This window comes from Miscanthus floridulus, chromosome 8, assembly GCF_019320115.1.
Source record: "Miscanthus floridulus cultivar M001 chromosome 8, ASM1932011v1, whole genome shotgun sequence".
Lineage (NCBI taxonomy): Eukaryota > Viridiplantae > Streptophyta > Magnoliopsida > Poales > Poaceae > Miscanthus > Miscanthus floridulus.
In genome coordinates this window covers 161,889,644-161,901,601 of record NC_089587.1, presented here as the reverse complement: position 1 = coordinate 161,901,601, position 11,958 = coordinate 161,889,644, and the positions used below count along the sequence as shown (strand labels likewise).

The following is an 11,958-nucleotide window of genomic DNA, read 5'->3' as shown; positions in this document are numbered from 1 at the left end:
AAGGGAGGAGCAGGGACACCACCTTAAGGTCCAATGACCTATATACTTCGTCGGGGAGGTACTCACTGATGCCAAGGTTCGGTACCCCCAGGTGCAGAAACTTCTATATGCCATGCTGATGGTGACCCGGAAGCTCCTACACTACTTCACCGACCATGAAGTCCTAGTCATCACTTCATACCCGTTGGGAGACATCATCCGCAACCACGATGCCACGGGATGGATCTCCAAGTGGGCACTCGAACTAATGGGCCACGACATCAGGTATATCTCCCGCATTGCTATTAAGTCTCATGCTCTCATGGATTTTGTCACCGAATGGATGGAGGTCCAGCTACCGACCCTAGACGTCACCCACGAGTACTGGACGATGTACTTTGATGGGTCTATAATGGCGCCTGGCTTAGGGGCTAGAGTGGTTCTGATCTCCCCAAATGGGAGCAGGCTCCGCTACTCGATCCGCCTCTACTTTTTGGCCTCAAACAACACCATGGAATACAAGGCCCTCATCAATGGACTGTGCATTGCCATCGAGCTCGGCGCTACATGGCTCTATGTCCACAGCAACTCGGAGTTGGTCGTTGACCAATTCATGAAGGAGTCCTCTTGCAAAAGCCGCCTTATGGTAGCATACTGCCAGGAGGTTCGCAAGCCCGAGGACAAATTCCAAGGAATCGAACTTCATTATGTCCCCCGAAAGGACAATGATGCCGCTGATTTTATCGCAAAAATTGGCTGCTAGGCGGGTTCCATCTCTAGATGGGGTATTCACCAATGACCTCCATGAGCCGTCTGCCTACATCCTAGAAGGCTAGATCCAGACACACTCTAATGCCAACCTGGCGCTCGGGGGCTTCGACCTCAGTGCCTTCGTGACAACGTCGCCCGCTGACATCGCCATAGTAGCACTCGATCAAGCCGACTGGCGAGCGCCGCTACTCGCCTACCTCCTCAAGGAGGTTCTCCCACCCAAAAGGACTGAAGCGCGATGGATCGCTTGACGTGCCAAGATGTTTGTCACATTTGGTACCGAACTTTACAAGCGAAGTCTGTCAGGAGTACTTATGAAGTGCATCCCTACCAACCAAGGGAAATAGCTCCTCCTCGAGGTCCATGTCGGAATCTACAGACATCACGCGGACCCAAGGTCACTGGTCGAAAAAGCCTTTCGCTAAGGTTTTTACTGGCCTACCATGCTATGAGATGCAGAGGAGGTCATCCACAGGTGTGTGGGATGCCAGTTCTACGCTCGACAAACTCATTTGCCGGCACAGGAGCTTCAAACCATCCTCATCACCTGGTCGTTGATGATCTAGGGCCTCGACGTGGTAGGACCCCTCAAAAAGGGCCTGGATGGCTTCACTCACCTACTTGTAGTAGTGGACAAATTTACCAAGTGGATAGAGGCAAAGCCCATCACCAATTCGTTCGGAAGAGGCGGTCAAGTTCTTCCTTGACATCATCTACCGGTTCGGTGTTCCTAACTGTATCATCACTGACCATGGAACTAACTTCACCAGGAAGAAGTTCCTAGACTTTTGTGATGGATACGGTATCAGGATCGACTGGGCCTTGGTTGGACATCCACGTACTAACGGTCAGGTCGAGCGGGCCAATGGCATGGTCCTCCAAGGACTCAAGCCACACATCTTCGACCGACTCAATAAGTATGCGGGGAAATGGGTTGTAGAGGTCCCAGTGATCCTCTGGAGCCTGAGAATGACCCCGAACAGATCCATGGGGTTCACACCCTTCTTCCTAGCATACGGAGCTGAAGCAGTGTTGCCCTCCGACCTCAACCACGGTGCCCCAAGAGTAAAGGACTTCGACCGAGACCGAGCCGTGAAGGATCAACAGGACACGATCGACCTACTCGAGGAGGCTCATGAGATTACCATCATCCACTCCGCTCGCTACCAACAAACTCTCTGCATGTACCATGAAAGAAAAATCATATGGAGGATCCTTGAGGTTAGAGACCTCATGCTCCGGAGAACCCAATCAACCAAGAAGAAACACAAACTCTCTCCGCCATGGGAAGGACCCTATACGGTGACCGAGGTGATCCGACCAGACACCTACCGACTGAAGGACGACAACGGCAACGTTCTCACCAACACTTGGAACATTGAACAATTACGTCATTTCTTTCCCTAAAAAATTCGGTCTTACCGCTTTCTTTCATTCAACGTTTGCTCCTACAAGCACCCCGGCCTGAACACTCTCGGCTCGGGTCACTCGGGCGCTCCACGAGGGTGCGATACCACCTCTCTTTTACTATCATATAGTAAATACTTTTTACCCGAACGAAAGGGTAGTTCGTTCCTTTAATTACCCTATGTAACTTTGCCTTAAACTCCCGATCGATCACACCCCGCCATGACCTATGGTTATGAGCAGCTGAGCCTTGTGGGCCATGCCTGGGTTTTTAAAGTTGCAGCCTATGGGTCAAACAGGCAGGTGCAAAAAAAAGGATAAAAACAGAGCTATGCTAGGGTAAAAACAAAGAACGGATGGGACAAGCTTCCCCTTACGAAGTGATTCCATAACAAAATGAAATTGATGAATACAAACTGTTCACATAGGGGCTCCCCTATAAACTTAACTTTTACATTTGCTAACTAATTTTACTCTAAATTCTACTATGGCCGCCCGGCGGCATCGGCGGACGACGTGACCGACGAAGATAAGGGCTGCTCGCTCACCGACGGGGCAATGTTCAGTTCGATCGGAGGCGAGACAACGCTCGCTTCTGACCTAGCCTCCACTCCATCCATAGGGTGGGTGATGTCTTCTTGACGCATGCCTTCAGCCACGCTTGCATGGCGAGCCTCCATCACCCCATGTGTGGAGACTTGCTCAGCCACCAACTGTGCGTGTGGTAGCAAGCTTTCCCTGAGCGCATGGATGGTGTTCGCGCTCCAACCGTCGACATACCCTCTATAGATGGTGGCAAAGTCTAGGTCCAGGTGGTGCATCTCCACTAAGGTCAGCACCCTCGATGTCCTATAGAACATCTCATCGGAGATGAGCTCCTGAACCTTGTTCGGGACCTTCACCAGCTAGATGGCGAGTGTGCTGGTGCTTGGTGCCAACCTGAACACCTCCGAGACAATGACCTAGGCGATGTTACGGATCTGGTCAAGCTACCCCTCAAGTGCATGTCGCTCTTCAAGGGACTTGGCCAGCGCCTTTGCACTCCGACTGATCGCCGCCTTGGCTGTCTCTAGGTCCTGCTCTAGAGAACCAATTCTTCCTCCTAGTTCAGGAAAAAGCACGACAAGTTCAGAAGCAAGGGAAAGGAAAAACCAAGACATCACCTAAAGGTATAACAGGTACATACCAAGGTGGGTGTTCTTGAGGATGGAGAGTCCTTCCCCCTACCGGGTCATCTTCTCGAGTAGCCAAGCGTTCGACTCCTCCGCCCAAGCACTTGCCCCCAGAGCACGAGCACTTCCCGATCGACCTCCAACCGGGCCTTCCACTCTAACTCCAGGGCCTCTAGGGACTTCTAGAGCACCGCCTCAGTCTCCATCAGGTGGACCTTTACTGCTGTGAGTCCCTACTCAGCAGCAGTCACTTGTTCTGCCACCGCACGAGTCCCCGCTCGATAGTGGTCGCTCGTTCCGCCACGAGCAGCTCCACCGCTCGCGCTCCCAACACCTCAGCCGTCCATTCTTCGGACTTACGGCGGGCAGACTCCAGCTGGCGCTTGAGCTCGTCAACCCACCACGACATCATGACTTCCCGCTCCATCCGAGCATGCCCCTCCCAAAGGAAACAGGACTTGCAGAGCGACTTCGCCTCTAACTGTTGTAAAGCAAGAAAGCAAACATGTTGACACAACCAGCGAAAGACCAAGGAGTTGAGGACAAACACTAAAAGCATAGAAGGCTTACCTCGATGATGCACGACAGGTCGACTAAGACCGCCTGATGGGTGAGCTCAACCGCTCTAAGGCCTCCCTGAGCTTCACCTTGGTTTGGGCGAGATCGAACTCCATCGACAGTCTGCTCTCCTCTAGGAAGTGCCAGAGTGCCACCTCCTCCCCGTCGCATAGGACGAACCGAGCCTTCCTTAGGTCACCGGTGGAGGGCCACACTAGGTCGTGGGTCCCCCAACCCACTAGAAGATCCAACCGCCGTAGCATCAGCCAACGATTGGAACACCACCAGCTCTCGTGATGGTGGGATGGCTGGTGGCTCCATCCTAATGCCTACATAGTCGGGGTAGGGGATCTCCACTTCCTGAACCCTGTGGCCCACCGGCGGATGCTCTGCCTCTAGCCTGGCCGCATCACCGCCCGACGCCTCCAGCTCTGACAAAGAGGGCGAGGTAGGGAGCCCGGTCTCCTTCCTCTCTTCCGCCACAGCTGGTGCGGGAGGGATCGTAAGGGCCATCTTTGACCCAGCCTTCGCTGTGGCCATTGGGATTGCCACCATCACCGCCACTGCCGTTGCCGCCGAGCCTACGATCGGCTAGGAGGGCGCAACCCCCAGAGGGGAAGGCCACACTATGGCCAGGCTGCTTTCCCCGCCGCTCATCACGACCCCCTGTAGGCTAGGCCTCCACTCCTCCTGCATGGGAGGCGGGGTGATGCTCAGAACCATCAGTATCTGGCCACTGTCAAAAAAAGTATAGGTCAACCGCACTAAAAAACTCAACTGTGAGATAAAAGAAACATGGGTACATACCTAGATGAAAGGGGCAGGGCCCTAAAGCCCCAACCCGCTGGCAACAAGCCCGCTAGATGAGGACTGCTCATGGGTCACGACCCATGCCCCCTCACATCGACCGAGGGGGGAGTTGACCTGGCCGGTTCCTGATCGGCCTACGAGCCACCGTGCCCGCCGGCTTGTGATGCGCCCACCAATGTAGCTGGCGGGGTGTCCACCATTGTGGGTCGTGCATCTGCGTCGGCCCCAAAGATGCAGGGGTGCAAGCTCGCTCCTCCGACCAACCGGCCTACCCACCACGCTTGGAGCAGGGGAGGGCAACACTAGCAATGCCTCCGAAGGCCGCGGCGACAGCGTTCGCTTTACCTCTCGCTCAGCGGTGGCATCTGAGCTTGTGGCGTGCTTCCTTGACATGGGAACATCACCGCACCTCTCAGTGTCCCGCCCATCACTGATGGATGCGGCCGCAGGCTCGCGACGCTCCACCGCAGTCGCAACAACGTCCCGACCTCCTTCATCCTCAAAGGAGCTCGCATCGCCGCCCATCTCCATGGGCTCCTCCGACTCGAGCTCTACCTCCACATCACTCCTATTTGCCCTAGCCCGCACCCATCGGGCGATCTTCTTCTCCTTCTGGTGCCAACGCCGAGCCTTCTTAGCTCTCTTCTTCTTCCTGCTGTCCGCCGCCTCCTTCTAGGTAGCTTGCCAAGCCGCGCCCTCCGGCCCCCTCAAAAGATGAGGCCAAGATTTGTAACCGGCAAGTCCCTATGAAAATAAATGACTCGAAAGTCAAAATACGGGAGAGCAAAAGGGAAAAACATGAAATAAGGAGAAGGGATCGTACCAGAGTGGATAGCTTCACAGCATGGGGGGTCTGGGCTTTCCTTCGAGGGACTCTTGGGCCCTCAGCTACAGCACCCGATCGAGTCGACTCCAGACCTCATCCTTTGCCAACTCCATCGACGATGCGCGGTCAGGGTCTATTGGACCCAAGTAGTTCCACATCGGCCGCCTCCTCTCCACTAGTGGGGTGACCCGACGATAGAAGAAGGTGTGGAACACCCATAGTTAGTCGAGGCCATGCTGCACCAAATTCTAGAGCTTCGCCTTGATGACCTCCAGTTTGTTCTGCCGGCTAGAGGCCCCCCACGACTAGCTATCCCACCTCTCCAGCCTCCTTTTGGTGAATGGCGGGAATGGCACCTCCACTAGGTTCCTGATATAGAACCACTCCCCATGCCACCCCCAATTAGAGTCATAGGGGGAGTATGTAGGGTAGGAGCCCAGCAGCCTCGACTTCTTCTACAGCGCGAAGCCCCCAACCGACGTAGTCCTGGGTGGCTTCCCCTCCTACAAAGCTCGCCTAGTGAAGATTCGCTAGAAGAAGTCCACGTGCCGCTCCATCTTGAGGAAGGCCTCGCAGACGGTGACAAAGCTGGCGACGTGCAGCACCCCGGTCAGATTTAGGTGCTGCAGCTCTAGGTCCCACTCATTAAGGAGCCCGAGCAGGAACCAGTGCGCGGGGTATCCTAGTCCACGCTCGTGGAAGGCGAGGAAGGAGACAACCTCGTGGGCCCATAGGAGCCCTCTAGTGCGCCAGCTCCTTCGGCGGGAGCAGCCTCTCTCGGTGAAGGCAGCCAGCACCACCTCGTCCACATTGGATGGCCTCTAGCTCGACATCGCGCTTTGGACTCACGAACGGATCTGTGAGTTCTCCTCTCCCTCGCTTTACCCTCTCTCACTTAGGAACCACTGTGGCACATGAAGGCGCTTGGCGAGAAGGAAGGAGGAGATGCAGCGGTTGGAGAATAGGCAAAGGAACAGGACGAAAACCCTCTCCCTTCCCCTATTTAAGGAGGAGATGCAGCAGTTGGAGAAAGGCGAAGAATGGGGCAAAAAACCCTCTCCCTTCTCCCATTCAATGCGGATGGGATGCGGTGGGACACATCCTGACTGATGGGACATGCCCTGCCCAATGAAATGACATCCGGTTAGACAGGACGTGGCTTGGGCATGGCCCACCACTACCGCACGCTGAGCGCAGGAAACAAGGCGCAACCGCACACAAGCAGTCCTCTGCCTTCCTAGGCAGGACTTGGAAGGGCCCAACGATAGGATCTCCATCGAGGAGAGACCAACGGGCTTTCTGAGTCGATCGGACGGCTCAAATGAATGCCGAGAGACAGGCAAGGAGCAAAGGGATGCCCCATGCAGGCTACGCTGACTCCGCCACAAACGCGGACATGGATCCCATTCGGACATATCCAATAAGAGCTCCTTAAACCCGTCACTCAAGTCATCAAGGTAACTTTACCAAATGTTCTTACTTTATTTTTTGATGCATGATCATTCATTCATCCATTCTCACACAACGCATTCACACATGCATTCATACCATCATTCATTCACCCCATACATCCAAAGCATTGCATATGCAAATTAATGCATCACAACGCTTCGTGTTGCGTCATGAGGCGGTAGTTGCCTCATTCAACATGAGCAACGGCCAACTAGGGTTTGAAGGCCGGCCCACGAAGGGCTTGAGGCTATCCGCATCAAACAGAGCTAGGGGAGAAAATGCAGATGAGCCCTAGTAGCCCTCGCCCGATCTGCCCAGAAGTAGACATGGTCATCTCAACCTTCTCGTTCGATCCTAGCCTCGAGCCATGCCCATAGAATCTCCATCGAGGGGAGGCCAGCGGGCCACCTGAGTCGGTCTCTAGAATGACCCGGGCATCTGCTGATATACGGGTTAAGGAGCAGCGGACTTCCACATGAGGGCTATGCCGACCGTGTCATGAACGACGGACCCAGATTTCACTCGGACGTGCCTGTTAGTGAGCTCACTGAGCGCGTCACTCGAGCCATCGAGGCAAGTGACGTTAGCTCAGCCCTTCTAATTGCGGAAACCACGGATGGGGTAACACATAGAACTAGACCAATCCCTGCTGTTCCCAATGGGGCTTAGGGGCTTAGGTTGCCCAACGCCGACCCGAGAAAACAACCGACCGCACAAATCGCGGGCAAGACAAATATGGGCAAACACCCCGAATGACAGAAACATAGGAGTCTGTGGCCCCAAAAAAGAGTACCAAGATATTCAGCCTCCAACTGACTCGCTAGTCGGACGCAGGCTCGGGGGTTACACCCATCGGGTGCTCCGCACGCACCCGCTGACAAGTCGAAAAATACCCAGACGATTCTACCCCAGTCGCTTGGAGGCTAGGGGGCTACACCCACCGGGTGCGCTCGCGCGCACCCGCTGACAAAACGAAGAAATCCCCTAGACGATTCCACCTGAATCACCCGAGGGCTCGGGGGCTCCTGTTGGGTTCATAAATCCAGGGTCTCTAATGGGCCTGCTTCTCAGCAAAAAAGCTCGGCCTAGCAGACGACGTTGCAGACGACGCGAAACTCCTGGGCCGGCCCAAATACCTAACAATAGGCCGTAAGAGTGATCCAGTCTTCGATCAGAACGCTTCCGACTCTGACCCGCCTCTCCGACCGAAAGGTCTTGCCAAGAAGGGGCGACGCTCGCTTCCGATTCGGACCCACGTCTCCGACTGGGAACACACCAAACCTCTGCCTGCGGCTCTTCTTCGATCGGCGCGGTCGGAGCCGACTAGGAACGACCGAACGGGGACGCTCGCTCGGTGAGGACCTGAGAAATCAGGTGGAGCAGATAAGCTAAGGCGCACAAGTCAACCGCAATACCGAAGACCGTACCCTGCACACCTGCAGGACAGTACTATCAGGCCATGTCAGAAGGGTACTTTACAACCTTTCAGATATGTCAGGACACTTTGTGGGCGCCGACATTTGTCCTACAGTATGGTAGGCGCCGACATTTGCCATACCAGAAGAACACGATGGAACCAACCACATGCATCAGGGCGTCAACAATATTGTAGGCGCCGACAAGCCATCTTGTATCCGACAGCGTGGGCAACAAGACTAGGTAGCACACACTCTCTCTAACTTGTAAGTCCATCCCCTTCATCTATAAAAGGGGATGCACTCTCTCATAAAAAGAGGACGATTCAGACAACGAACAACAAACAACAGACGGATCATTTCGACTCACTCTCTGCTAGCTTTAGGCTTTCTAAAGTTACACAGAGCATACGTTTCAATACTTAACGCACGTAGGAGCTCCCGTCACTCTCGGTCTTTCGGTCCAGAGTCCGACCGGACTTCTGACACCTCCCATCTTACTCCTACTCGTTTGTAACTCCACAGCAAACTTCGAGCACCTGGGCTCAGGAATAAAGTCACCAATCGACTTAAACTGGACATAGGGCACGTTGCCTGAACCAGTATAAACCCTGTGTCATTGAATGCTAGGCCACGCCCGATCACAACGTACGATAAAATAATAAATATTTACTAGTTGGTCACTTTTCACACTGACATGTCTATTCAAAATGTTTCATCTACTTCATACGCATGTTGCAAATGTTTTATTTAGATGTTCCATATGTTGCGGTGGCTATACAAGTATGTTGCAAACGTATATTCTAATATTTTATCTGCTTCAAATGTACGAGTGCTTGCATGTTGTAAGTGTTTCATGAACCGGCGCAGGCACAAACGGTCCCCACATACATAGGCGGTTCCGTGTGCATGATACGGAGCGGGTGCAGACAGGAACTACGTGCGCGGGCGGTCCCCACATGGGAAGTGGAGCGATGTGCTGCGCAACACGAGCGAGCGAGCAGATGTAGCGACACATGCGGGCATCGAGATATATGTGTCCATCATGTCCGAGCGCCTTTTTAATCGTCGGACAGATAAGGGCGTGTTTAGTTCCCAATTTTTTTTGGGTTTGGCTACTGTTCGGCTACTGTAGCACTTTCGTTTGTATTTGTTAATTAGCATCTAATTATGGACTAATTAGGTTCGAAAGTTTCGTCTCGCAATTTCTCACCTAACTTTGTAATTAGTTTTTTTTCGTCTACATTTAGTACTCCGTGCATGTGTCGTAAGATTCGATGTGACACTTTAAGGTGAAAATTTTTGGGAACTAAACAGGCCCTAAGTGGACGACGCACTCCTTGGTTAGTCTACCAGTTGCTGTGAAGAAATTAGCTTTTACAGTACTTAGATTTCTTGCTGATAAAGTTCACTGGTCGCCTTCGCCTGTGGTTGAATTGACTCCGTAGGCCAATTTCAGTCAGCAGCAAAGGTGACAGGCCACATGCCCACATGAAACTCGCACTGCCACGGTTAATACGAACTGTAGCATAATACTGTCGCGTCCCTGCAATGAAATAGTGATAGCATTCTTTTTCTCTTTTCGAAACTAAAGGAGTTTTTTTATTTCTGACATGAATTAATCTATTATTATTAGAGTATTAATCAATTAACATTTTTTAGAGTTCTTTTTAGACAATTAATTAACATTGTAACACGGCACGTAGAAATTGAGCCAAACGTTAACTTACTTTGGCCCAAAACCTTCTGCTCGTAGCCCAATTTTCAGCGAGGTAGGACCGTAGGAGTAGCAATTTGCTGCTGAAAATAAAATATAAAATAAAAATAGTCATCAGGCCGAGACCACTTGAATCTCCACCTGACTTCCGCTTTTCTTTAAGACCTCGTTCGTTTCCTACGGAATCACTCCCAGGAACAATTCCTGGTCAGAATCGTTAGTCAATTTATATAAGTTTTCATTAGCCGGATTGATTCCTTGTGTCATTTTGCCCAAACCGAACGAGCCCTAAAGAGGATATCTACTTCCATTAGATAAAGAAAATGACAATATACAGGAGTACGGTACTCATCACCACGGCATCTTTAACATAAAAGGAAAAAACAAGCACAAATTGTAGTGACATCTTCGTGACCGGCAACACCTCGGCGTAGAACTCTCCATCTTCTTCTCGCAAGCAACAACAAAAGAGAAAGGGACAGCCTCCACAACCATTCTCGAAGACGCATCAGCAGAAAACACCAAACAAGGCTACATAAGCCGCAAAAGAAGCCCGTCCCAAGAGACAGAGCAAAAACACCGATGAAAGACCCTTGGCCGAGGCAACACCCCAAAAGAAGCTTGATGTTAATCCATCGCTGCCATTAGAGAAAAACAAAGGAGAAGAACCATGTTGCTGCATCACATATCGAAAAGGAAGAGTACGGACTCTCCATCCCCTTCTAACTCCTGATTGAAGAGCCGGGCACAAACCACCTAAACAGGAACCAGCAAGATCTAGAAGAGAACCCTTGCCGGAGTAGACTCTAGATCTAGCGGACACCACCCTCACAGACATCTCGCCGGCATTGAAGAACACAACGACGAGACAGAGACGATGCCATAGGGACTGAAGTGGGTCGCCATCACCATCTTGACGCCACCGCCATAGACACCAAAACTAGAGAAACTAGGACCTAATCTATTGGCACACTGGGGATCCACGTTCTTCCCCTCCTCCAGGCGGCGCGAGGGCCATCAAAGTCGAGGCAGACTGCAGATCCCGACGATGGAAACCGAAGATCTAGCGCTCCTTTTTTTATCGCGATAGTTACCGCCGAGCGGAGCTGGCCAAGCGTAAATACAGGGCAAGAGTATGGCCCATCTCGCCCTGTCAGGCGGGGCGCGCGGAAGCGGCCACCGAAAAATGATCTTCTTCTGTTCTTCATTTTCGCCCTTACAAATGCAATAAAATGGGCCCTGTAAATTTTTGCTTGAACAATTATGCAAAGGTCTTTGTCTAATTCACTGCTCCCTCCATTCTAAATTATAAATTGTTTTGATTTTTTAGTATAATTTGATGTACTAAAAAAGTCAAAGCGACATATAATTTGAAACATAGGGAGTGTTTGCTTATAAGTTAGAGGATTGTGGAACTAAACAAAATTCAAGAACATGTGTCATGGAGCTGAATATTCTTCTGTTTCTCAGTTTAACAGAATAATATAAAAACTATTCAAAATTGCCATACTCCATGTCTCCATTCGAACATTTTTAGCATATCTTGTCTCCAGAGCCTAATATGTGCTGCTGGTGGAGCATTTTCTACCTCTGTGTTTCAATGAACTTTGTTTTAATAGCAATTTATGTGTAAAAAATATGCTAAAAGATTCATGAAATAAGTTGCTACCATATAGTACTAAACTTGCTACTCAAAAAATCATTGAAAGTTTTTACATGATATGCACATTGATCGTTACCATGTGAAAAACATAATAAATTTGATATATAGTATTTGCATAATGGTATTAACCTCTAAAGAGAGTAGCTGACCAAAACAAGACAAGTTGTAACCGCAAAGACAAATTATTA

The 11,958-nt window shown here is 51.4% G+C and overlaps 1 protein-coding gene across 1 annotated transcript; it reads left to right on the top strand.

The window, feature by feature from the left end:
- The first annotated feature begins 247 nt into the window (after positions 1-247).
- On the top strand, positions 248-742 carry LOC136470093 (uncharacterized). Its single transcript, XM_066468052.1, has one exon. The coding sequence runs from the start codon at positions 248-250 to the stop codon at positions 740-742; it is 495 nt and encodes a 164-aa protein (XP_066324149.1).
- Positions 743-11,958: the final 11,216 nt, after the last annotated feature.